Source organism: Erpetoichthys calabaricus, chromosome 4 (genome assembly GCF_900747795.2).
Source record: "Erpetoichthys calabaricus chromosome 4, fErpCal1.3, whole genome shotgun sequence".
Lineage (NCBI taxonomy): Eukaryota > Metazoa > Chordata > Cladistia > Polypteriformes > Polypteridae > Erpetoichthys > Erpetoichthys calabaricus.
In genome coordinates this window covers 333,632,747-333,660,648 of record NC_041397.2, presented here as the reverse complement: position 1 = coordinate 333,660,648, position 27,902 = coordinate 333,632,747, and the positions used below count along the sequence as shown (strand labels likewise).

At 42.0% G+C, this 27,902-nt stretch overlaps 1 protein-coding gene across 3 annotated transcripts in view; it reads right to left on the bottom strand.

Annotated features, from left to right (window-relative positions):
- Positions 1-19,183: 19,183 nt before the first annotated feature.
- Positions 19,184-27,902, bottom strand: part of LOC114641383 (butyrophilin-like protein 8) — a 42,709-nt gene continuing 33,990 nt past the window's right edge. For all 3 annotated transcript variants that reach the window (XM_028790440.2, XM_051926004.1, XM_051926003.1), the window contains one exon: positions 19,184-20,684. In XM_028790440.2, the coding sequence (XP_028646273.1) occupies positions 20,640-20,684 (45 nt within the window). In that variant the 3' untranslated portion in view covers positions 19,184-20,639. The remainder of the gene's footprint in view (positions 20,685-27,902) is intronic.

Genomic DNA, 27,902 nt, shown 5'->3' with positions numbered 1-27,902 from the left:
CAGGCTCCCCAACCTGACCATATTATGTTCCTGCACACTTGCACAACAAAGTACTGGATTGGACTCATAGCAGTAACATGTTTGGTAATCTAGGAGTCTTGCAGACATTGTACATACTTCAAATTGTAAAAGGGGAAAATATGCAAAAGTGGAGTAGAATTACATTTTGGCTTGAGAATCCTGTTAAGGATCACCCATTGGGTTATTACAACATATTCCATGTCCCTCTTGTCTCTGGGAAGTGGTCACCATGGGTTTCATTGCATATCTACCACTCTCTAGTAGAGGGATGGCAAACTCCAGGCCTCGAGTGCCGCAGTGGCTGCAGGTTTTCATTCTTACCATTTTCTTAATAAGTGACCAGTTTTTGCTGCTGATTACTTCTTTTAATTAACTTGACTCAGGCCCCATAGTTGTTTCTTTTTCTTTAATTACCAGCCAAACAATAATGAGACACAAAACAAGCCACCGCATGACCAGCTCCCCTGTGCCTATCACACAATATCTGAAATTAAAGAGAGGTGATGGTCTTAGTAAGGTTGATCTCTCAGGTCACCAAAACATTTTGAACAGAACAGAAAAACAACAGTTTTCAAAATGTGTGCTGTGGCAGAATGAGAGCATTAGCAGCAACGGGTTTAATTAACAACAAGAATTGGCTTTTCATTAAGAAACTGGTTGGAGTGAAATTGGTTGGAGTTTGAAGCCCCAGTTTAGCTGGTCATCTATTTCACATCTCATTTCTGCTTGGTTGTCATTTAATGAAGAAAGGAATCAATTCAGAGGGCTGAACTCTTCTAACAGGGCTTTTAAAGTGATGGGGAAAACGTGAATTAGCAGTGAAAACTGGTCGCTGATTAGGAAAAGAGTGAGAATGAAAACCTGCAGCCACTGCGGCCCTCCAGGCCTGGAGTTCGCCACCCCTGCTCTAATGGTTCTACCACAATTTTTGTAGAAGTGGATTGTTTTTCAAAATACACCCATTTCATTCCCCTCGAGAAAGTTCCCTTGTCTAAAGAACCAGTTGCTGTTTTCTTACATATATTGTTTGTCAATAATTCAATAATTTCAGACTGTGGGCCACAACTTTGTGTCTCCTTTTTGGAGGACTTTTTGTGAACTTATGGGCTGTTTTGTAGACCTCCCTTCTGCATATGATCTGGAGACCAATGGCCAGTTGGACAGGATGAATCGTAACTTGGAGAAACATCTTTGCTGCAGAGTTAACTCAGATTATAATAATTGATGCGGCTTTACCCTTAGCTGAATTTGTCAGACATATCCAGTGTCACTCAGCACTTAAGATGTCACGTTTTGAATGTTTATACGTTTTTGAACCTCGTCTGTTAGATTTGTCTTCTGCTCCTTCATTGATACCCAGTGTCTCTGAATATATTAACAATCTACTCTCTACTTGGCGACTGGTTTTAGGAACCTCCACACAGTCCATGTTCATACTGAGGGAGAAGCACTGATCTGATTGACCAAAATGCTGAAATAAAATCCTGAAATAAATACCTGGAATGTCCAAATGCTGTAAGATGTAGTGGGGAGCAGCCATGTTTACTGCATCCTCAACTGACCTACTGATATGGTTAGCAAACTGAAGAGGCCAAGATGAGGATCTGCCAGACTTCTTCTCGGTACTCAAATGTGGCACTTGGTGCCACGGCCCACCTGCCAGGTTGTTTTGCCTGCCTAAGGTGAAGTCATCCTTGATGAAGGATCGCAGGAATCATGGGAAAGACGGGTCCTTTCATCGGATTAGCGCTATTTCAGCTGTGGAATGGCAAAATGGGGGAGGCAGCTTGATGAATGAGGTCTCCAGGACTCTAAACAAATCCAAATCATATTATGTGATATCATCTACTGTTAAATTCTACTCCATACTTCTAAACTTTTTATTTTTATACTGTAGTGAGGATTTGTTCTGTTCTGTGTATTGTATTGTATTGTATTGACCCCCTTCTTTTGACACCCACTGCACGCCCAACCTACCTGGACAGGGGTCTCTCTTTGAACTGCTATTCCTGAGGTTTCTTCCATTTTTTCCCTACAAGGGTTTTTGGAAGTTTTTCTTTGTCTTCTTCGAGAGTCAAGGCTGGGGGGCTGTCAAGAGGCAGGGCCTGTTAAAGCCCACTGCGGCACTTCTAGTGTGATTTTGGGCAATACAAAAATAAATTGTATTGTATTGTAACTGTATATATTTAAAAGGGTTTCATGATAAGTGAGGTCAGTGCCACTGGTGTGGACTCATTACATTAAGACAGGGAATGTTTCGGCTTTGGGCACTGGGATGATTGTGGATTCTTTTTAACAGTCAGAAATTCTGCATTGAGACAAAGACGGGTCAGAATGTCATTAAACACAGGTGTATTTAGAATAAAAGAGAGACGAGTCAGCCAAGAGTGGAGTTGTGTGGTGGAGCGCCGCTCCTCAAATTGGCACTAGAAGTTGTTTCTCTGCTTGTATCGGCCTGGGGCACTTTCCACTGGTAAACGCAGATTATTTGCAGAAGAGGAGGATATTCATTGGTAGAAAACCGCTGCTCAAGCCTGTTCTTGTGTTGGCATTTTGTCATTTTTGCCCTTTTCAGTATTTAAGCTTCCCTTTCTGCTGTGCAGCACCTTTTTAGCTCTTGAGTAAAGTGTTGTGCAGTTAATTTTTTTCAATTAAAGTTTTTGTTGGAACATACAAGCAGACTGAAGATATAACTATGTCTGTCGATCCATCTACTCCAACACAGCCTGGGATGAACAAACACACCATGGAGAGTGTCGAGTGAGGCCCATCCTGTAGTCCATCCATAGCCAGTGTTAGACATGGGAAGTAAAAATAAATACCCAGAAACTTGAAAGTAACTCATATGAGAAGGACCTTTGAGTTGTAATCGTCTGGTCTGTACCTACAGTACATCCAGACAGTGGTCACTAAGAAAGACAATAAGATGTTAGGTTACATGGCAACCCTGATGTGTGGAGTACAAGTACAAGTAGGAGGAGATTTGGTTTAACCTGTAAAACACGCCAGTGTGACCTTACCAGGCCTGTCAGGTGCAGCTTTGTCTGTGTAATACAAAAAAAGGTACAAGAATGCTTTAGGATGTCTAGAGATGAGGAGTTAAGGATTCCAGGGATATGGTGTCTTATCTTGGAGGGAAAATCAAGTTCAAAAGTAATCAAAAATTAAAAGGAAAGACAATTCAATTCAAATTCAGTTACTTTAAAATAAATTCTCATACAAGAACACCGGGTGCACAGATTGAAGTTACCCTCCACCTCAGTCCAATACTTCTGTTACCTGTACTGATCAGATAAAAAGCCTTGGTGTAATTCTGGACAGCACGTTGTCTTTCCAGTCTCACATCAGTTCTGTTACTCGAGCAGCTTACTTTCACCTGCGAAACATTAATCGCTTGCGTCCATTTTTGTCAAATCACTCTACTGCCATTTTAGTCAACAGTTTGGTCACCTCCCGCCTGGACTATTGCAATTCACTTCTATTTGGTCTGCCTCAAAAGTTACTACATAAACTTCAACTTGTTCAAAATTCGGCTGCTCGTATAATTACTAAAACACCCTATTCTGATCACATTACACCCGTTATTCAGCAGCTTCATTGGCTGCCAATAAAGTTTAGGGTCAACTACAAAATTTTAGTCCTTACATATAAGGCCATTCATAATCTTGCCCCCACATATCTCTCACAGCTTCTACAAGTCACTAAACCCTCTCGTATGCTCAGATCCTCTTTTTCCATTAACTTAAATAATCCACCAACATGTGTTGTTACGATGGGATATCGCGCATTTAGCAGATCGGCACCTTCCTTATGGAACTCATTACCTGCTTATCTTAGGAATATGACTACCCTTCACCAATTTCAGGCTAATCTTAAAACTTATCTGTTCAAAATTGCTTATTCATTGTAACTTTTATTGGTGTTTTATCTGATGTTTTATTTGGATTTTAAATTTTCTAGTTATTGAATGTTTATTTTTTAACCTGATTGTACAGTGACCTTGAGTTTTTTGAAAGGCGCTTCAAATAAAATGTATTATTATAATTATTATTATTCCCTTTGATGAGAAGAGGCTGTAGAGGGGGAGGATTCTTCCTGAAGTCCAATATTATTTCTTTGGTCTTGTCTGTGTTGAGGATGAGGTCATTCTCCTCTCCGTAGACAAGGATGTTGTTTACCAGGGTCCTGTACCCTGACTCGTCCCCCCTTGATGAGCCCCAGGATGGTGGTATCATCAGCGTATTTAATGACGATGGTGTTGTCCTGGGTGGAGACACAGTTATAAGCCCTGTTGGGATCCTGTGCTGACTGTGAGCTCAGCAGACACCCGTCCTCCCATTTTCACCACCGGTGGTCTATCTGTCAAGAAGTCCAGGATCCAGTTGCAGGTGGAAGTTGGGACGCCGAGGTCTGTCAGCTTCTTGATCAGTTTTCCAGGGCGGATCGTATTGAAAGCAGAACTGTAGTCCAGGAAAAGCATCCTGGCATACGTTCTGCTACTTTCCAGGTGCTGCAGAATGTGATGTAGGACTATTGCTACCGCGTCATCCTCTGATCGATTGGGGCAGTAGGCAAACTGGAGGGGATCAACAGTGTCCGGGACCATATGGTTGATGTGCGTGCAAACCAGTTTTGCCACAGATTCCTGGGATTGCAGGTTACATCAGACCTGAGCTGGACACAGCCACTGTGAAAAAAGCCCAGCAAAGGCTCAGGAAAGCCGGCCTGAACCATCGCCCTCTCACCCAGGCCTACAGAGGACTGATAGAGAGCATTCATCACTGTCTGGTATGGGAACACCACACAGGCAGAGAGAAAGGCTTTGCAATGAGTCGAAAAGACTGCGGAGTGGATCATAGGGACCAAACTTCCTTCTCTGGACTTTACGTACGCACATCGTTGTTGGAGAAGAGCAGAGGGAATTATCAGGGACTCACTCCATCCAGCTCACTCTCTGCTCAGACACAAAAACTGTACGTAGACACAGCAGAGCGGACAGCATCATCACTCACACAACAAGGTTTCTCAATGGCTTCTTCACCGCCACAGCCAGAGTGATGGCAAAACAAAATGATAGAATATGTGTAATAACCTCACACTACCTCACTTCACTTGTCATGTAAATGACGAGTGATAACTGTGCAATGTCTTAACTGTGCAATACCTACAATATATTGTATTTTGTGGTGTAGATATTACCACCTTTCTGTTTAGTGCTGGTATAATCTATATTATTTATTATATTGTTTTTAAATGTTTTTTAATGTTTTACTATGACTCGGACAGAGCTCTGCACAACAATTCCAATGTGCTTTGACTGTTGGTTTTATGCACAAATGGCACATAAAAGAACCTTGAACTTATCCGTTCATTTCCACACCTGTTTATGCAGAGTAGGGTTGAGGTGAAGATGAGGTCTATCTCAGCAAGCATTAAACATGAGGCAGGAACAGCATGCGGACAGGACTCACTCACTAGGGCCAATCCACTTAACCTGCAAGAGAGGAAACTGCAACTCCCCAAATGGAAGTTGATTATGGGCAAATTTCAAACTGATGTTAAAATCGGACACCTAATTACTGTTAAAGTCTCCAACAGAGAATTATAGACAAATGGAAGTGGCGTAGCTAGTGCTGTTTGTTAACCATCATGTCTTCATTTCTGAATTCTTAAAGAGTTAAGTGAATAGAAGCTGACAAGTTAGGTTTGTCTGAATGGTTGTTCTCATTAAAGCTTTTCTAATGTTCTGATGTTGTAAAGGTTTAATTGGACATATGTGGGAAGTGCGTCTTTATGTAAAAGTTATAAAAACATTTACAATGTTGATTCCACTGTGAAGGAACCCTGCAGAAAATCACATTTATTCATCTATTGTAAATGGCTGATTATGGACCTCTTGTATACCATCCAGCATGTCACCATGTTCAGCTTGTGTTCACCTCACACTTTGCTGTGGCGATCTGTCCGCAGAATGAAAGTGAGCGTGTGCTGTGCTCAGCCTCTTTGCCCCATCTACTGGTGGAAAGGTGCTTTGTAGTTAATATGAATTTGGAGGAAGCATTCACCCCAGCTCACTTGTAAATGGATAAACAGAACATTACTCGCAGTTAAACGCCTCTGCTGCCTTTGAGTTACAGAGCTGGGCTGATTACACCGGGGATTTCAAAGAACACCTGACTACAGATCCACATTGTATGGAAAAATCCATTAAGAACTTCAAAAGACTTTGTAGGACAGTTATCTTATCAAAAGATTTGGAATATACATTGTTCTCCTTTCTCGTTAAGTGAATGTTAGCCTGAAGAGGTCTTTTCATTTTTTGCATTTAAGGTGACTCACGTAAAGGTTTTCCAATTCTGTATTTGTCCTGATGTCCATATAAACACAGGGAATTGCAGTCTCTAGATGGCATCTTGTCTGAAGAAGGGGCCTGAGTTTCCCCAAAAGCTTCTATATTGTAATCTTTCTAGTAACCCAATTAAAGGGGTCATTTTGCTTGAATTCTCACTACATCCATCACGGCTGACACGGTCCAACACCCTGGTACTAATTTTTAATCTTCAAAAATTGGGTTTTTAGATAGAGTTTTAATGTGTGTTTTAAGAGACATACTGGTGTCAAAGATAACACCTAGGTTGCTTGCTAATTCAGGGTAACTGATGTGTAGACCTGCTGTGTTCCACAATATTTTTTTTTCTGTATTAAAAAAAGTAATTCATTAAGGACACTGTAGGAGAAACAGCATTTGATCTTAAAGAAATGTACAGCTGGGTATCAACATCATACTAGAGAAAGTGAATGTTATGGCTTCTAATGATATCTCAGAGGGGCAGCATGTAACGTGGAAACAGAGCAATCCCAGTACTGAGCCCTGCAGGACACCATATTTGACTTTTTAGTATTTTATGTATTTTTTAAAGAAGTGCTAAGTTTGCAATAGTTTTATCAATTTTAGGCATAATTGGGTCAGACTCAGTTTGTTTTTAACAGTGTGTCTGAGAGCGTACTCTTACAGATCATCAGTTGATCACGTTTAAGATGAGTGACACCAGAACAGCAACTGAGATTTCAACTAGCTTTGTTAGAACTGTGTAGGAGGTTACAATTTAGGACTGAGGATGCATAATGACGTATTTCAACAGAAGGTTATCCCTTGTGGCGCACTTATGCAGCTCTATAATGACTCAAAGTAGAATATGGAGGATTTCTATACTCTGTAAATTGTGCTGCTCCAGATATTGTTAGCTTGTGAACAGTGGAAGCTCGAGAGTCCCACGGATTAAAGCCCAATAAGCGTGTGCACTTATAAGACATTAGAGAAAGTATAAGGATGAGCTACCAAACAATGAGACACCATTAATAATGAAACACTGAAGGAAATTCGTGAGGTGGACACCAGTTATTCATTAAGAACACGAGGCATACATTATTCAGATGAATTCATTTATTGTCATGAAGTCTTCATTCACACTAAGCAGTAGTAGTCAGTATTAGTAGTCACCAGTTTTTCACAGTGGACTATAATTACAGTTCATGGGGGGCCACAATAAGCAGACATCTAATAAATAAGCAAGAAAGTTTGTCTGTCGTGATGTTCATCACAACACAATCATGAAGTGAGAGGAAGAGTACATATCCAAAAGCTACCATTTCGGTGATTACTAGAAAAATCTAAATGCATGAACATGACTAAAAAAATTAAGGAAAACCCTAAATCGGTACATTCTACTGTGAAGGACAGCCGGGTCCCATGCCCGGCAGGGACATCCCTGCTGCATCTCTTCCGGGGGAGCAGCCATGGACACTTCAATACCTCCCCCGGGATGCTTGGTGGCAGCCTCCCTGGCGGACGATGATTCCCCAATCTGGCGCATGGCTCCATGGGAGATGGAGTCCTCCACAGCCTGGTTGGGGGCTCGGATGGCCACTAGAGGGAGCTGCATGGAGTCTGCAGCCTGGCTGGTCGAATCTTCAGCCCCATCCGGAAATGCAATTAGGACCAGGTGATCAAGCACCTGGAACGCTTCCGGGTGGGATTAAAAAAGGGCCAGCCACCACCACTCAGGAAGCCAGGGTCGGGAGGAGGAGGACTACACTTGCGGAGGAGTGGTGGGTGAGGAGAAAGGATTGTTGTTGTGTGGAAAGAGTGCTTGTGGGACTGTGTATTGCCTGTGGGTCACGGGGAAGACGTGTGCCCACAGGTGAAGAAGAAAATCAAAAGGCCTTGTTTTATACGTGCCTCTGTGTCCTTCTGTGCCGGGTCGGGCGCCTGTATAGCGCCTTTCTACACTACGTTCATTTGGAAAAAATGATATAGCAAAGCTGTGAAAAATGTGGCAATACAGTCACGTCATCCACATGTGAATCAGAAAGGGAGAGAGAGGACGTTTTCATTCCATCTATGATTTCCAATGAAGTCCCTTTCAAATTCAAGCAACTTCAATTTCCAGTGCCTCTTACATTTGCGATGTCCATAAAGAAAGTGCAAGGGCAATCATTTAAAGTTACTGGAGTTTACCTCAAAGAACCGTACTTTCACACGGCCAGCTATATGTTGCCTGTTCCAGAGAAGGATCAGGAAACAATTTAGACCTTCTTGATCTTAATGACAAAACGAAAAACGTTGTGCACCATAAGGCACTAAAAATGATTTGTAGCAACTATAATCGGTTATTTGTTAATAATGGCAGTGTGACTTTTGAGCAATATTCAAATATTAAATTAATTTGCCAAATAATAAATGGAAACTGTTTCACTTTTTGCCAGTCTGAGCAACAGCCAAGTCTCCCTGCTAGTACAGTACAAAATTAGTGAGAGATCTGCTGCTCATATCGGGGAAGACCCAAACATTGCCTAAAGCACTGAATGGCCGGGAGTAGGGTGTAGTTATCGACTATGCCGCCAGGTATCGCACGCCTACATCTGGTTGGCATTGCGCTGACTTGATCGTGACACGGATTTCTAACATTTGTTCTACAATCGCGCTTGTGACTCTGGCAATTTATTTTTTTCCCAGGCATGTCAAGACAATGGCGATTGTGTTTTCCTGCATTAAAGTACAGAAGAGACTGTTCATCAGTGACATGACACTAAACTGCTGAAGCGTCGACAGAAAAGCATCAGTACAAAGACGTCCCGAGGAGTGTGCTACACAAAGTTGCATTTTGCACTGCGACAGCCCACCTGCATACATCACAGTGTCAGTCAAGGAGGGTCTGACCAAAAATATTGCGCTTGTTTCTCCTCACTTCACAAATTCTCCAGATCTCACTCCCTGTGACTTCTCTTTGTTCTTGAAATTAAAATTGAGACTGAAGGGAAAAAGATTTGCTACCATGTTAGAAATCCAGGAAAAGTCCCAGTGGACTCTAAACATAGTGACAAAAGATGGCAAGTGGATTACAGCCGAAAAAGATAACCCTTAATGAGACTCAAATGAAATTCCTGTAAGTCAATACAGTTGTTTTTTACAATTACAGGAATTTTTGAGTCTCCCCTCAAATATCATATAAAATTAAATATATTAGATTAGATTAGATTAGATAAACTTTATTAATCCAAAGGGGAAATTCAGATGTACACAGCATCAGAAACATAAAAAAGATACAGGACAAATAATACAATCAATTGATAAATACTTAACTTTACATTGTGCAGAAAATTCAAACTGAACTTAGAGTGTTTAGGGAGGAAGGTTTGAGTTTCCTTAAAGCACTGGGCAGAAAAGAACCCCAGGGGTGCTTGTTAGGTGGAATGAGCCTGTGGCTGAAAGCTCTCCATGAGGGAATGGAGATTTTTCATGATGGCCTGTCCATCCTCTTTTCAACAACAGCTTCCATTGTGTCCAGGGTTCATCCACTGGTGGAGCAGGCTTTCCTGATACGTTTGCTCAGGTCGTTCCGCTTCTTTTGTGCTCAGGTTGCTTTCCCAGGAGGCCCACAGCGTAGAACACCACACTGAAAGATCATGTCTCACATCAAAAGATGGGAGTCTCCTTAACAAATCCAGTCTGCTCTGGTCCTTCTTGTCCAGTGCCACTGTGTTGTCATACCAGTCCAGTTTGTTGTTTATGAACTGGTAGCTCTGCATCACTTCCATGTCTTCCTCCTGAATGGTGACAGGTCTCAGAGGGTCCATTGGCAGGCCAGAAGTCCACCAACAGATCATTTGTCTTGCTGATTCTGAGTTACAGGTTGTTGTCCCTGCACCACAAGTCCTCCACAACCTTTCTGCACTCTTACTCATTTCCATTATTAATGCAGCCTATGATGGACAAGTCAACTGAAAATCTCTGTAGGCAGCAAGTGCTGGTATTGTACTGGAAGTCCATTGTGTGGAGGGTGAACATGTACAGTACGTGTACACTGCTCAAAAAGATGATGGGATCACTTAATCATCCCAGTAGAACAACAAATCAGTGAAGCTTCAGGGATATCAGTCTGTCCAGTTAGGAAGCAGAAGCGACTGTGAATCAATTTCACCTGCTTTGGTGCAAATGAGGAAAGTGACAAGAGGCATGGAGAGGACACAGCAAGACACCCCCAATGAGGGAATGGTGGCCACAGACTATCACTCTCTCCTTGTCCTTCTTTAGCTTGTTGTTTTGCTAGTGTCCTTGTCACTACTGGTAACATGAGGCAATACCTGCACCAGCTCAGGCTCTCCAGGATGGCACGTCCAACTGAGTCATTGGTGGGCCGCAAAGTGATTCCCTGCACAATGACTATGTGGAATAAAGGATTGCACTGTAATCATGGACATAGCTGACTAAGAATTCTGTTCTCTCTGTGAGCCAAGCTAACTAAACTAAATATTAACGTTTGTTTCTTATTTTCAGATGTAACCTCCTGGAAATATGGTGTGGGCGGGCTGTTAGTTGTCATCGCTTTGCTCCTTGGACTGTGCATGATGCTCTGTATTCAAACTAAGGTACAGTATTTATTCTACGTCTTTATTTTCATTTGAACATAAACTGCAGTGTTGTGATGTTCCATTGCTGACTCCTGCACCGTTCAGCTATCGCCTCCCCATGTTGTCCTCCGTCGACGTTATTAGAGTCCCATCCTTTGCTCCCTCTCTGCCCACAAGTGCTCATGTCACGTCTCCTGCTTTTTGTTGGTTCTCTTGGTCTCGACTTTTAGAGCACATCCGCTCCATTTCTACTTTTGTTTCAGAATATTTCTGCCATTGTCCGTTGCTTTCACCCCTTCCATGACTTCTGCATTCACATTACAAATGCCTCTGATCTGTTTTGTTCTAATTCTTCCTTAAACGTTTATGTATGTCTGCCCACCTCACACTACTGCTTTAATTTGTCAAATTCATTAAATCGTGATATTTGTTAAATGTCTCTTTTCCTTTTGCTTCTCTAGGAAAGTAAGTGGACCCCAGGTTAGTGACTTCACTCTCTTCCTTTTCACACGCCAGATAATAAACAACTGACAGTGAAATGTGAAATAGTAAACACACCCCATGGAAAGTGCTAATTTTTGTCAGCATACTTCAACAGGCAAACAGTAGATCTTCATGCAAACAGTGCCTACGGAAAAGGTGAAGTGATCATTTATTCAACAAAAATATCAATCAATGTAATGGTCTACTGGGGAAAAACTATGTCCACCCTTGGTCCCAGAAGCTGGTACTACTCGCTTTAGCAGAAAGGACTTCATGTCAATGTTTGGCACAGCTGCTACCCACCAGTCTTTGACATTTCTCTATTCAACATTCACTTCAATTGCAAGATGTTTGTGAGGTTGCATGTCCTGCCCATTTAAAATCCCCCCACAATGGGGTTCAAATCCAGGCTTTGACAAGGCCACTCCACAACCCTCTCCATTTCTTCATTTTTGACCCATTTATTGTTGGATTTGCTGGTGTGTTTCAGATCATTAGCACGTTGAAAGGTTTGTTTCCAATTCAGCTTTAACTTTTGGACATTCTTGTCAAGCACAATTTGATGGGATTCAGTGTTCATACTTAACTCGGTGGTCATCAGACAGCCCCAGGCCAGAACAGTTCCACCACCATATTTCACAGCTGGTATGAGGTACTTCTCCTGAAACGTTCTTTTTGGTTTGCACCAGACATGTCTACTGTTAATGTGGCCTAACAACTCTATCTTTGATTCAGCTGTCTTAACACTTTACCACAGAATGTCTGCTCTTTGCCTCGATGTTCAATGGCAAACTGTCATCTTGCTCTGATGTTCATTTTGGAGAGCATTTTGAACTGCAAATGAAATTTGTGACATCTCTTTCAGATTGTAGGTACATGCACTTTGACATCGACTGTTACCTGCAGATCCCATCATGCAATTTTGGTGTTCTTGGAGACTCCTTTGAGTATGAAACAGTCAGTTGAATGTTCTGAGCTGGCCAGTCCTGGACAAATTAGCAGTTGTTTGAAGTCCAAACCACTTGTAGATGATTTTGCTGACAGTGGAATGATCGATTTCAAATTATTTGTTGTGAAAAGATTGGACAGATACAGGAAGAGGTTTTGGGGGCAGCCATTCACATACTTGAATTAGGCTGTCAAAATTGAAAAGTTGGTTCCATAGAGCAGATCTTAACAGACTTCAGTCCAACAATACAATAATCATAACAGGTAAAGATGTTGGTTTTAAACCCGGCCAGGGGAAGTGAAGTGATCAGGGCAGGAACCAGAAGTGACATCGTCAGGCCCAGAACCGGAAGTGACATCATCGGACCCGGAACTGGAAGTGGTGTCAACGGCCCCGGAACTGGAAGTGACATCGTCGGGCCCAGAACCGGAAGTGGCATCCTCCAGGCCAGGCGAAAATTTCCCATGGTTGGTCTGACGATGAAAAGAGGGAGAATTAGTGCACCCTGCCACCCCCTGGTCTGGCATGGAATTATCCTGTTGTGATCCTTTCAGCTGCCAGCCGTGCGCACATGTGTGCCACTGGTGATCTTTTTAAATCCATTGCCAGACTCCCAGGCATCCACAACCTTCATTCTGAGGGCCTTGGAGAGCTCCTTTGATTTTAGTCTAATGACACCACACACGTCAATAACAAAAAGAACAGCAGACCCTCGATATCTTTAAATAAGATACTCAGGACCACCTGCCAACTCCCTGAAGAGGTTCTCGTCATTGGCACTTCATCTGGAATGCCTGATTCTAATCTGATGGATGTGAAGTGGTAATAAATGGAGGGGTGGGCTTACTTTGTCCATGTGACAAATCTGTAGGTTCATTTAGATTATGAGAATGAATACTCCATATGTGTCATTCGTTGAAGTCGATCACCGTGAGATGTAGGCACTGTCTGCGTGAAGATCTGATGTTTGCTTGTTCAAATATGTTGAACAAGTCAACCATTTCCTTAAGGCGTATTTATTTTTTTACATGACTGCTAATATGTGTATGTTATGGTTTGAAATTCCCAAACCTGATAAATGCCTAAGAAACGAAAAACGTAAGAAAAATAAATGTTTTATTACAACCAAAGGTGATAAGAAAGAAGAGTCCAGGACTCTGATACCATGACCAAGGAGGCACTAAAGCAGAACACAAAGACGTTTCAAACCTCTGCATGTCCACACCTTCTCGCCCCACTCCTCGCTCCACCTGCCAGTTGAATTTTCATCAGCTCTCCACCCTATGCTAAGTTTGCTAAATTCACATACGAGTCAACAGAAATGGCTGAAAAGAAAGAAATGGAGGGTCCTAAAATAGTCCAAGTCAAAGCCCAGATCTGAATCCCACTGAAATGCCGTCATTTTGGAAATGGGCTGTGCACACAGGACACCTCTCAAACTCCACGTGGAGGACTCGGGGAAGACCTTCTGCCAGGTGACTGACTTGAGGGGCAATTTCAGCTATGAGAGCCAAGGGTGGAGTGAAGAAGGAAAGGGCAGTTGGCTTCATTTTTTATTAAACAATTGCGAAGTCCACTTTTCATTTTTTTTCCAATCTACATCACCTTTATCTAAAGATGCTGGTTACATGAAGAAGAAATCTTGAAAGTTCACATATGTTAAGAAAAAGAAACAACATTTTTCCAAGGCCATAATTTGTTGTTTTTTTTTTTCTTATTTATTTTTGTGCCCTGTGTTGGCTGGGATTGGCTCCAGCGGACCCCCGTGACCCTGTGTTCGGATTCAGCGGGTTGGAAAATGGATGGATGGATGGATTTTTTTTAATGAAGGATTTGTTTCTATTGTATACTTTGTAGCGGAGCTACGTGAATGGGGATGTGTTATTGTGTTTTGTGCCAAGTCACGTCTTTCATAGCGTTGTCCCGTTTATGTAGTCTATGGTGCGTCTGTGTAAATGTTGTCCCCTGGAAACAAAGGGGGAAAGGAGAACACTGCAGGACCGTGACCCCTCAAGGTAATTTGCCTGTCCACCCATCAAGTCCATCCGTTTTTTCTTATTTAAACGAGAGGAGAGAGAGAAGGAAGCGAGATTGAAGGGGACAGGAGAGAACACAACACAAAAACGCATCACAAGAGACAGAGAAACGCAGACCCAGGTCATCACACACCTTTCCACAGCTTGCTGCTCTCAATGCCGGACCTGTAACGATCTCGCCATTCTCACAAAACCCCGGGGTTCAGTAATCACGGGACATGCCGAGGACCTTATGGTGAGAACGTTTTTTTTTTTAAATTCGGGAGAGAAGGATCAAGTGCTACCATATCACAGTTACCGCTGGACAGTTTCTAACCGGTTCAAGTTCATTAGTCACTCTCTGGACGATTTCCTGGACTTTACGTGTGTTATGTGTTTCGTGTGCGTCAAATCTGTTTTATGTTCAGTGTGGGGTCAAGGGAGGGTTTGCTCTGTATATTTATTGCTGCACCGTTTATTATAATATTCACTCGTGGAGTTCTGTCTGTTAGGGGATGTGAGATATTTGTACTATTTGGTGTTTTGTTTCACTTCTTTTCATCAATATATATATATATATATTCCCCTTAGTAACGTACCTACTGTTTGTCTATTTGATCGCCGATTGGGGAAGTAATTGGAAGAAGTACGGCTTGTCTAAGTCTAACGGCCCTCAGGTTGCCAGGCCATAGGTCTTGATGGTGTAGTTGCCGGTCGTTACAACTTGGTCCTTTGGATTATTTTTATTCTAGTTAATTAAAAATAACATTGTGTTATTATGCAGCAGGGTTTGAGATCATGTGACTCTACAGCCGCTGCCATGATGTAGCTGACCCCACGTAAATGCGGTGCCATTTCATCCCAAGGCTGTCCCTCTGTGGATAAAACTAAAACATCTCCTGCAATCTCAGTAGTTTAGATTAAAAAAACAAGCAGAGGCGTCTGTAGATAATCCTTGCAATTATATATTCTATATACAGTATGTGGCATGCTAAGTATGCTTTTATCTGGTTATATATTTATTTACTTTTGTTAACTGTTCTGAATTATAATATAAAAATAATTCAATATGTTAATATAAAATGGAAAAAAGAAAACTGTACTTTAACATAAATACTGTAGATCTGATCCCATTGTAATTATTCATTGGTTTATTTTTACAGACATGCAAAACCAATCGTGTTTAAAGTGCACCTCCAGGCTCGACTGAGAAGCCTTCGTGAATTCTGCTGAAGCCGACATCCACACTGTGTTTTGTCTTTTCTTACTCTATATGAACATTTGACACATTTCATCAAAAGTTGCTTTATGCGCTCATCATGCCCGTGTATCTGCTTATTAGTCCTTGCATACGATATCTTTGGTTAGAAGAACAGAGAGGAGACTCAATGAGCTCGCTGAAAAAGAAGAAACAAACCAAAGAGACCCGCCACATTGGCTCCGCTACCTCTGGACCACCTACAGTACTTTGGACGCAAACTGGAAATTTGTATGACAGCTAGGAAGGAAAAATAAGAGAGTTGAAAATGAATAAAAATGAGTATGAGAATGAGAGAATCTGTATGACGCGTCTCTAACAGTAGGGAAAGCGGCATTGAGTGAGGAGGAAATACTTTTTACACGTCAGGGCGTGAAATCAGCAGTACATTGACATGTATGGAGTCACTGTTGAATATAATAATAATTCATTACATTTATATAGAGCTTTTCTCAGTACCCAAAGCGCTATCCACACAGGGAGGAACCGGGAAGCGAACCCACAATCTTCCACAGTCTCTTTACTGCAAAGCAGCAGCACTACTACTGCGCACCTGTGAGGACTATACAAACTCAGCCTTGATATTTAGACGGAGTCAATCTTTGGAGTGGAGACACTTGTAAAAATATGAAAAGCTAAGTGGCACCAATAAAACAGCACACAGAGTGTTACCAAATCAGAGTTCATTGATGTGACGCTGGTTCAAAGCTGAGTGTCACACTTGTCGAGTCTAAACTCCCATGAACTGAGAGAGAAAAATGAAAATGAATAAAAATGAGAGAGACAGAGAGAAAGAACTCAGCTGACATCACCAGGACACACTCCGCTCTGCTGTGTCCTCAACACTTTTACTATTCTTTTCATTGTCAAAATGATGTTCACTTTTTATCCTTTTGTGATAACTTAGTTAAACATATAAATAATAGTAAGAATTGCCACCATGTGATATGGTATGTTGTGGTGGGCTGGCGCCCTGCCCGGGGTTTGTTTCCTGCCTTGTGCCCTGTGTTGGCTGGGATTGGCTCCAGCAGACCCCTGTGACCCTGTAGTTAGGATATAGCGGGTTGGATAATGGATGGATGGGTGGATGATATGGTATGTCATTCCTGAATTCACCTGAGACCTCTCTGTGCAGTGACCTTATCTCTTTCTCTTTTGTTTTTATGGGCTGTTGGGCTTTTAACATTCTTTCACAAATTCACCCAAACACACTCATTTTAATAAATAGGACAATAGAATTACAGTTGACCCTTGATATACGACCGGCCTGACATGTGAACAACTTGCTTTATGACCAAAATTTTTGTTTTGAATTACGACCAACATCTTGTGTTACGACCTGAATGCGGTCACATGTATCCGCTTGTACGATTGTAAACAAACAGCCGAGAGTGTTGTAAGCGTCATTCAGAGCCCAGGTACTTGTGTTTGTGGACGTAATTTCGGTCAGTGCAGTGATTTATATAATTTATTTCGATAATTGCTATGGAAGGAAGCAAAGGTAACGAAGGTAAAGAAAGCAATCACAATCAAAACGAAGAAGGAAATTGTGTGGAAATATGAGAGTGGCGTTTGTGTGACCGATCTCGCTAATATGTATGTCAGAGGGGGACACTTTTACATTTTTTTTGTGCACTGGGTGGTTCCATTAGGCACCCACTGTTGGGGACTGGGGGGTGAGAAGTTAAAAGGCTATCTGTACCTATTAATGGTATTTGCTATCCTGCAAGGGAATCACTGCTTTGAAGTCTGACCTTAGAGAATGTTTGTATTTACCTGGCTTGGAAATATTGGTTTCTAATCAGCATATCTGAACTTATTAATGTTTGGTAACCATACATTTTGTTAACTTATGTTTTTATTAATTGTTAAACCCAGGCAATTTAGATGTGCCATTGATTAGACTGTTTGTCCAGGACTGACAACAGAGGGGTGAAGTAAATATAAACTGCTGGCCAGCAGAAGGCAGGAGGGAGAGTCCACAGGAAACGCTGCCAAGACACTCGGACAGGGCACAGGGGCTCGCAGGCAGACAAGGGTACCTGGCTGGCACAACGTGAGGCACAAGGGCGGCAACACTTCCAGGGAGGAAGAGACAGCTGCACAAGGTGACGCCGGATGTGGGTTCAGTGAGAGAGGGAATCTGCATGAAAGGACCCAGTAAAGCTGACAGACGAGGAATGAGGCGTGCCTAGGTCCCAGCAACACAAGGAGCCCAGAGTGGAAGAAAAAGGGACAACGAAGAGACGCTGACAGGGAGTCAACAATTTCACACAACTTCTGTGAACAATTTAGTGTTGGGGTAACACAGTGCCCAAACTGGACTCTGCACCACTAAAGGTTGTATCCTCCAATTCCTGTTTTTACGGACTTTTAGAGTGTGGACTGCGTATTTTCCTTTTACAAAAAAAGGAAATTAATTCTTGATATGTTTAGGTTCTGTTATGTTTGTTTATCTGTTTAATGTACCTTATATTGTCCTGTACAATAGAATTACTGTTGCCTTTTCCTGAAATTACTGTTGTGTCTTTCATTGTGTGTTTACTCACCGCCCAATTTAAAGAAACCTGTGTGCTATTATTGGTAAATTTCAGGAGTTCCCAGTCTCTTAATAAAACTGGGTGGCGTAGTCGGATATTTTAATGGTGTCTAAGTTAGATTACCTATAAGTGTGACCAGACACCTGTGACATGTACAGCATGTCGAAATCCACCATCTCAACAATTTTACAAAGAAAAGATTTGTATAAGGAGGCTCCTTCCAAACAATAACCACCTTCCATTTCATTCTCCTCCTCCTCCCTTCCTGCAAGTCAAAGATGTCAATGGCGAGTACAGTATGAAATTGTTGTTTCTGGTAGGCTAGGCACTTTTTATAACTTTTTGGTTAGTGCATTAGAAAAAGTATTGGTGTTTTTGGTAAATTATGCACATTATACAACCCTTTTCTATTAAAAAAAGTTAAGTAAGTGTTGCTGTGGGCAGTTCGGAACACATTATGGGCATTTCCATTATTTCTTATGGGAAAAATAGTTTTGACTTACAACCAACTTGAGTTACAACCAGCCCTCGTGAACAAATTGAGTTCATAAGTCAAGGGTCCACTGTAACTAATAAGAAAAGAGCTGCAGATGATTGACGTATGTGAATAACATAGAAATTAGCAGACCAAAGTACTGGACTTCCATATTCCAGAGGATGCCCGTTATTTCTATGGAATCAGCAAGGCCTTTTAATGGGTTTGGACCAATCCTGGGGTATTAAATAGCAGTGCCACCATTAACAAGCAGTCCTGATAATCTGACAATAGGCGGGAGAGACAGGATGGAAGGAGCTGATGAGCCAGTGTGCTGGTGGGCAGATCAAGGAGATGTTACACAGATACATGGAGGAGTTGTAATCAGCAGTCAAAGACTTGACAAACAAGGCATCAGGGTCTCAAAAAAGAGGCACAAAAGCAAACCAGTACCCACTGCCCTGTCAAAAACAGCCTCAAGGAGGAGAAACGGTGAAACTCTGCCTTGTAAGGAAATACCAAAACAATAAATCTCTATAAATGAGTATATTTATTCACAAAGAAAGAAAAAAATGACATAAGGGGTTCAAAACCCTTGGTAACCAAGTCCTCATACACAATCCAACAGAAATATCCAAAGACCGGAGCAGAAAGCAGGCAAAAAAAACCCCCCAGAAATTCCAAATGAAAATAATAAAATTCACAATAGACTTCAGAAACAGCAACGCACCTCCGCCTCAAGTCCTGTTCTCTGGGCCTTAGATAGCCAGAGGGAGGTCTCACAAATGGTGGTGTCAGGTGGCCCTGCCTTCCTGGTGCCACACACACAACACACAGGACCTCAGTACATGTAAAGAGTCCGCACACAGCGACAGGAGTAATGAGCCAGAGACGAGACCCTGAGTCTGATATTTAAGAATGCCACTGAAGGACTGGCATGCATGGGCAAGAACTGAGAACGTAAGGAGGAGCTCTTATGACAGACCCCGGCCTTTAAACCTCTAGGAGGCCTCTAGAGAGCTCCTAGGTCAGCTTATAAAGTCAGAATATTGAGAATATTGATTTTTTTTTATTAAATCTTCTTGGAAGAAATCTTCCTATTTTCTAAAACTCAAAGAACCGCTCAGTACATTTATATGCTTATTTAAATGCTTGTTTAAATGCTTGAGTGCCCCACCATAGCCACATAATATGAACACAAACACAAGAATAAAGACGTCACCCTTCCCTGATTATTGTTACTCATAGACTTTCACCCTTTGTCCAAATCGCGCTCAGGCGTTTCCCAGTCTGTCTCAGGATTTCCATTCTGCTCGTTTGTATCTTTGGTTTCTGAATTTCTGAGTGAGTGCTTGCTGTTGGGATGTTGTTTAGGCTCCGCCCCAGCCCCTCCTTCCTCTGTTGCTTAGCGACAGTGACATCGCTGAGGCCAGGAAAAGAGGCAGCAGAGAAATGACACAACTGAGGGGACGAAGCCGTCATTCCAGGACTGCAGGTAATTTGTGTTGGTCTCTCAGACAGTTTTTGTTGGACTTCACACTTGAGATTGGATGGCCCTTCCATCTTCCATTGCTTACTGTTAGTCTTTGGCTGAATATTTGTGAGAATTCTTAAGACGAACATCTCTTGGCAGTGTGAAATATCCAGTAGAACGTTAGTGATCTGCTAATGCTGCACTCCACCAGACTCCATTACAGGCTGTCAATTTTCGTGGAAATGGAGATGGCAGTCTATTCTTTTGTTCAGCACTGCATCTGCAGCTAAAGCAGGTGAAGGTGTTGACGGTTCATGAACTTATTTTTTACATTTTTTTTCAGATGCACTTCTAAAGACACAACATGCAGAATGGAAACGAAACTGTCTGGAATGGAGACGAGTAGACCAGGCAACGTCCTCTGGCTACATGGGGGGACTTCAGATTGGTCCAAACTCACGCCAAAGTGCTTCAGGTTCTCCTGTGTGCACATCAGCTTCTCTTTTAATATCCTCAGTTCAAACACTCCAGTCTGAGCACAGAGTGACACGATTTAGCCTGGACAGAGAAGAGTAAGAGAAAAAACAATTAGCTTTTAATTGAAAATCTTTATATTTTACAAAATAAAAAATGACGATTTTATAAAGAGGATGCACAATGGAAGCCCCGTTTTATGACCCTAATTGAAACACAACAGATAAAATTCAGGTTGCCATAACTCAGCTTCCTAGCTCCTCACTTAAATGCACTTCTCCTCCATTGCCACCGCTGTTCCCAAGTAAGTAGGCTATGAAGAGATGCCATGTGTACAAGTGGCTGTTATTGGTGCCAGTGGCATCAGGGTGGTATAATATAGATGAAGACCCCTTTATGACAAACTAGCTGACCCCCGTGGCTCTGCCCGCGTAGTAGTGGAACAGGACAAAAATCAATTAACAAACAAGATTCTCTAGCAAAGCAGAGGCGAGGTACCCTCCAAAATGTGGCCAGAGGTAGACCGACTTGAATGGAGTGTGGCATGTGAGTGAGGGGGGTCCCGCCCGGCTCCCCACTCCTGATATCACGCTTTCCCCTCCCCTTGACCTGCAGCCTCTGTCTTGGATTAGCATGAATAAATTGCTGCCACAAGCGAACTCTGATACTTAGAGGGATGAGAGAAGTCACAAAATCAGGCAGAATGTTCAAGCAAATACTAGAAAAAAAACCTGATCTAAATCTGTGAAGTAGTTCTCTCATGAAAAGTGGACAGACTTACAGACCAACTGACATACATACAGACAGACATTGGATTTTATATATATAGAGATGACACAATGATGATTCAGATCAGAGGCTGGGAGCCTGCACTGACGCACACTCCACACGACAGACCACCTCAGGATCCCCATTAGGACCTGAGCACAGCTGTGCCACCTCAGCACCACCACACTACTTCAAATGGAATGTTGGGAGGTTTTTTTACAGTGGCTGGAGTGCCAGTCCTGCCGCCAACCCCTGATTGCAGGTTAACGTCATACCAGGACAGAGAAATCGCAATTTAAGGGTCTTACTCAGGGGCCCAACAGAGTGAACTCATTTCTGGCATTTATGGGATTCGAACCTTCTGATTGCCAGCGCAGACCCCAAGCCTAAGAGTCACCACTCTGCCTACAAAAGGAGGACAAATGAAGAAGAGGAAGAACATACCTAAGATATTATGGTGGGGCATTATTGAATTCCTCAAATGGTGGTTTACAAGGAACAAGACAGAGTGACAACACAAAGGTTTGGCAGGAAGTCAAACATCCTTCTGGTCAATAGTTGGTAGCACATTTGTTCAAGTTGGGAGCAAATATTGTTTAAATAATAATATTGTTTGTATCAGTATGCTGCTGCTGGAATATGTAAATTTCCCCTTAATAAAGATTAATAAAGTATCTATCTATCTATCTATCTATCTATCTATCTATCTATCTATCTATCTATCTATCTATCTATCTATCTATCTATCTATCTATCTATCTATCTATCTATCTATCTATCTATCTATCTATCTATCGATATAGACTTCTTGTGCTGTAGGTTTCTTGGGTACTTTGGGGGATTTACAGTGTTTAGTGAAGTAAATACATTCCTGTTTGAGAGACCAACATCTTAGCATTATTACAACTGTACAGAACAAACTCCATAAGGGAAAAATGAAGTCTGAGTTTTGGAGCGATGATGAGCTAAGGATAATTCAACCTGAATGGAATTTAGGAAATAGACATTAAAAACTCAGGAATGTGCTGCATCATAGATAGATAGATAGATAGATAGATAGATAGATAGATAGATAGATAGATAGATAGATAGATAGATAGATAGATAGAAGAAATTGTAGGGTTAAACCAGCAGATATAAAAGGCAAAACTCTACTGTATACAGTATATATAAAGTCCTAAGCCTAAAAGTGTGACAATTTTGTGCAACGATTATATGTGACATTTTTGTGTCACGTTTTTAGTCACGCTTTAAATCAGGCTTATTTTAAAACCTACATACAGGTAGTCCCCAGGTTATGGACACTCGACCTACGACTTACGAACGAGGCCGCAGCTGTGACACATGCGCCTCATTAACTGCCGCTCTGTCATCTTTGGCCGGAGGACGCTGCAAGTTGTGGCTGGAGGGGTGCGATTTCACTGCTCGTGCAGTGTAGTGTCCCTGTGTCCCTCGGGCGGCTCCCTGTGGCAAGCAAGCGGTGACCCATGATCCATAGTCACTGGGGCCACAGCTTTCACTCGTGTGCAGGATGGAGGCTTAATGGGGCAGTTCGCTGCCCACCCACTACACTACCGCAGCTCCTGCTCTTGACTGAATGCAGCCTGGATGGAGCGGTGGGGGGCGTTTCACTGCCCGCCCACTACACATGGCTCCCACCAAGTCATTCTCGGTGGGCGGATGGTAATGCTGCAAGCGGTGACCCGGTTGTGGCTGAACGGAGGCAATTGAGGGTGAATAGGGCAGCAGGGGGTAACATTGTAGTGTGCCTCGGGTGGCTGCCTGTTGAATGGGGGTGATTCACTACATGCCTTTGGCCGCACCATGTTCGTTCTCAGTGGGCGGACGCTGCAGGCAGTATACTGTAGTGGAGGTGACTGTATGGTGGACGGGTGGTGAACTGCCCCTCGCCGCCCCCAGTCATTCTCCATAGTAAGCCTGCTTGTACCGTCACACACGTAGTAAGAAGTTGTCTCTTGTTAGTACATCAGACGTGTTGACGACTGGTGCCTTCATGCTGTGATAGCGTGGACAGTGCTGTGCAGAAGAGCTCATCTTAACCTTTTGTCTTCACCCTTCAACAATGTCTCTGAAACACAAATCTGATGTAAGTGCTGGTGATACAGAAAAGAAGAGAAAAACCATCACCATGGAAAATAAAGTAGAAATAATAAAAAGGTCAGAGAGAGGTGACACTCCATCATTCATTGGCACAGCACTTGCTTACATTCAACAACAGCATTTATTAAAGTAATGGACCTGTTCTGACTTACATAAAAATTCAACTTAAGTACAAACCTACAGTCCCTATCTCGTACATAACCCAGGGGCTGCCTGTATATATATTTGGTATCATTCTTTTCAGAATTTATCAAACTTTAATGTGATGTTGTTAGATTTTCAGATTCTTATTCCATTTTTAAATTATAAACTAAAATATCAAGAAAGTCGTGTTTTTAAATTTCAATAAATCATTATTATTTTAATAATTTAATTTAACAAATTACATTATTTTTCATCAAGTACACTTTCTTTCACAGGAAGAAACTATTAAAACAAAAATGATCTATTCCTAACACCAATGTTTGTATTTAGGTGATTTAGTTAGCTGAAGGTCGAGTTATGATGACCCACAGCATACCACTTTAGTGATTTTTCCTGTTATTTAAATGAGTCATTTTCTAAAAAATGTTTTTTTATGTATAAGAATGTCAGTTAAAATGAATGGATCGTTTATTTAGTCTCTTATAAATACTCATCGAGCATAGTGGACCTCAGTTTAACAGGAATACTCCAATCTGTAAGAGAGTACATATTCTCATATCATGATTTTTACTCCGTTAAATAATAATTAATTTTTCTTTTACATATTTATAGAATTTCGTGATTTTGGGATGCCGCCACTGGGGATTGGGCACCAAAGGCCCCCCTAGTAATATATATATAAGAAGGATTATAAAAATCTTAAGTATATTAACAAGGTACAAATACACATATAAAAATAATTATCTCTAAGTATATGAATGTGTTAAGTGTTTACTAAATGTAAAGTGTCCTCCCAGCCATCTGACCTTATGATCAGACTCTTCTTTAGAGACTGATTCTATAAATTGTATATGGACTCGCCTTCTTTATTAATTATATGCCTATCATATGTTGATATGCATTATATTTTTTAATGTTATTTCTTTATTTTTTAATCTAATTTTAGTTTGTTTTTTCTTTGCTTTAATATATTCTTTAACATCTTGTAAAGCACTTTGAGCTCCACCCTACATATGAAATAAATGTTGTTGTATTAGATTTGCACTTTACTCATCAGTTACAATTTCACAGTACAGGATGTCAGTCATTGGCGCAGTCTGTTGTGCATGGTTGTCATTGTCTATTAAGATGTCTGCTTGACCGGGTCAGTACCATTCAGACCACCACAGCCATGGGGTGACTCATTATAGAGCCTGAGAACCGTAGGCAGAATGGTTTGAGCACTTGAAGCTGAGCTGTAGGTGTTTCAATCTGAAGCATTTGACAAAGTCCTTCACTAGTGTCCTGTATTCTTTCTCCTGTCCACCATTGATACATCCAACTATGGCTGTGTCACTCTTTGTTGCATCTAAAGTCTGAGATGTACAGTACAGGAGAAGCAGAAAGGGAGCTGGTACAGTTCTCTGAGGAGGCCGTGTGCTACTCGTGGCCGTGTCCAATACACTGAGGTCCACCGGGGCACCGTGGTAGCATCAGTCTGCACTGACCAGAGCTTCAGTTTTTCTTGTATAGAATTGAATGCACTTGAGAAATCCAATAAAACAATATCCTCCTCCTTTCTCCTGTTTCTGCAGATGGTAGTAGGCTTTATTCAGCAGAAAGATGACAGCATTATCCACACCTATGTGGTCCTGGTAGGGGAACTGCAGAGGGTCCAGTGCTGTTCTGAGTAGGGCTTGCAAGTGAGCCAATATTAGCCTTTTCAAGGTCTTCATAACGTGTGAGGTCAGAGCCACCAGATGGTAGTCATTTAAGACTTCGAGCTACACTATGTAACCCCGATGTTTTCCATACAGCTGGAACATTTGTAGGATGAGACTTGGATTGAAGATATGCTGGAAAAATAAAGACAGTTACCCGGCACACTCTCTCAGTACTTTAGGGTTAGCATCATCAGGTCCAGCAGCTTTGTGTTGACTGAGCATCTGTAGCTCTTTCTTCACCTCATTCACTGTGAAGGTCAGTCCTGTGTAGCAGGGAGACTGGCGTAATGGTGGGTGAAAGTCATTGTCGCTGGTGCGTGAGGACAGAGGTGCTGGCAGTTGGTTTGCAGAGGTGTGAATGAAAAGTGAGAGGGCGGGATGCAGGGTGTGTGGACAGTGGCATGGGGTCATTCAGAATAATCTGGAGTGGGGGCACAAGTGTTACCTAGACATCTGGGTGGGAATCTGTGAGCAGTTAAAGAATTGATTTATCTTGTTACGTCTCTCCCTGCTGCCCAGAACTGAGCAACCGTTGAACTGTTTCAAGCCGGCGATATTTTTGAATGCTTCTCCACACGTCCCGTATGTTATTGTGCTCCAGCTTTGACTCGAGTTCCCTCCTGTAGTTCTCTTTAAGCTCCTTGATCTTTTTCTTGAACCCTCTCTGCACCTTCTTCATTTCCTCCCAATCTCCAGCCCTAAATGCTGTCGTTTTTTAGTTAGGAGGAGCCTTCGGTTCGCTTGTGACCTCATGTTTGTTGTTGGGGTAACAGCAGAGAGTCCTTGCTGGAATAACAGTGTCAACACAAATAATAATGTGCGCGGTAGAGCAGTCAGCATGTCCATCAATGTCCTCAGCATACTGTTGATAGAACTGCTCCGAGTCTGTAGCTTCCTAGTAGCCTTTCAAAGAGTCCATTGTCTCAGGTGACCACTTCCTTACTGACCTTGATGGTAAATGACTGCCACAGAGCAGTGGTATGTGGTATGACATTAACCACATTGTGGCCTGATTCACCAGGAAGAGGGGAGAGTTTTAGAGCTGTACGCATCCTCAACATTTGCATACAAGATGTTGAGTGTTCTGTTATCTCCTGCCAGCACTTGAGAAACTGATCTAAAGTACGGAAAGTTGTTGAGAGAGACGCCTGATTGACATCTCCAGAGATTACAATAAATGCACTGAAATTTAACAACAGTTGTGTCTATGCTATTACAGGCTACACCTTGAGCAGCAGGGGGCAGAATGTAAACCACCAGCAAAATGGTGTGGGAAAACTCACACATGAGATAGTAAGGGAGCATACTGATGGCAAGCAGCTTAATGTTCGGATTGCATATTGTCTCTTTAACCATAATGGGTCACTGTTAGTGTTTCTGACATGGTCTCGTACTCGCTGAGCATCAGGACCAGACCACTTACTATGGTACTAAGAGAAGATGATCCTCAGGTCAAGTGTTGTTTCAGTGAATGGCAGAACAACATGTGCACAAAGTTTAACTGATCCTCAGCTCATGTTGTTGTTTTGTGTTTCTCCTCGGTTTTCTCAGCTGGCCATCTGATTGCCTATTAATGGCGGTGCACTGGCAATGAACATCTCGTCCCTTCTCCATTAACGACTTGTAGCTGCACATTTCTCTCAATTTAAAGGGAAAGAGCACAGGGAAAAAGTACATCCTTGTGCAAACTTATTACAAAATAAATACAATCTTTAAGCTACATCTAATCAAAAAGACTATGAAATTAATGGAAAGTATAGAAAAAGTAATAACGGTAAGTAGAATCATATTTGAAGCATAATTGTCTCTCTGTAACTCTTGGGTGGATGATGATCTACCCTCATGGTGACCTGGGTGTGTGCCATGGTATATGTAAAAAAAAAAAAGTAATGCAGGCGTTGTACCAAATTCACCCCCAGAGCAAATCATACACCCCGACCGTTGTGTGAATGCACGTCACCCAAGTGCTATTGATTAATTCTGACATACTGTTAGAAGAGCCCATAGCGATTTTAAGATCACATTTATTTGTATTTTGCATATTACTTCATTGAGCGTTAGGTGATATTACGTGACTGTAGCTTCAACTGTTGATGTCACCCCTTCTGAAATGATCTCCTCCCTGCCTAACTCCAGGTTAGAAGGTCAGAATCACCTCAGATGTCATCTGCTGTCACCATGTGACCTGTAGATTATGCCTTGGAAATTTCACTCCTACCTCCAAGTAGCCGTGTTGCAGGCACAGTCAAGAAATTTCTAATGTCTCGACCCTCTCTCAATAGCACCAGCATATTTCTGCTTCAGAGGAACCTTGTGCTCTTCCACACAATACACATGTGCTGTTACTCATTCATTAGAAGGCCAATCCTCAATCTAATGTACAAATAACTGATGGCCTACATCTCCAAGGGAGTCCACTCCCTGATTTGTTTGATTTTTATATGTGATGTTCATAAAGTGTACACATATGCGTGTGACAACATGAAGCTCGTGGAGGTCTTAATCTGGTAATGCTATAACTGATGTCCTTAATCATGCAGATAATACAGAAGAGTCCATACTTTCA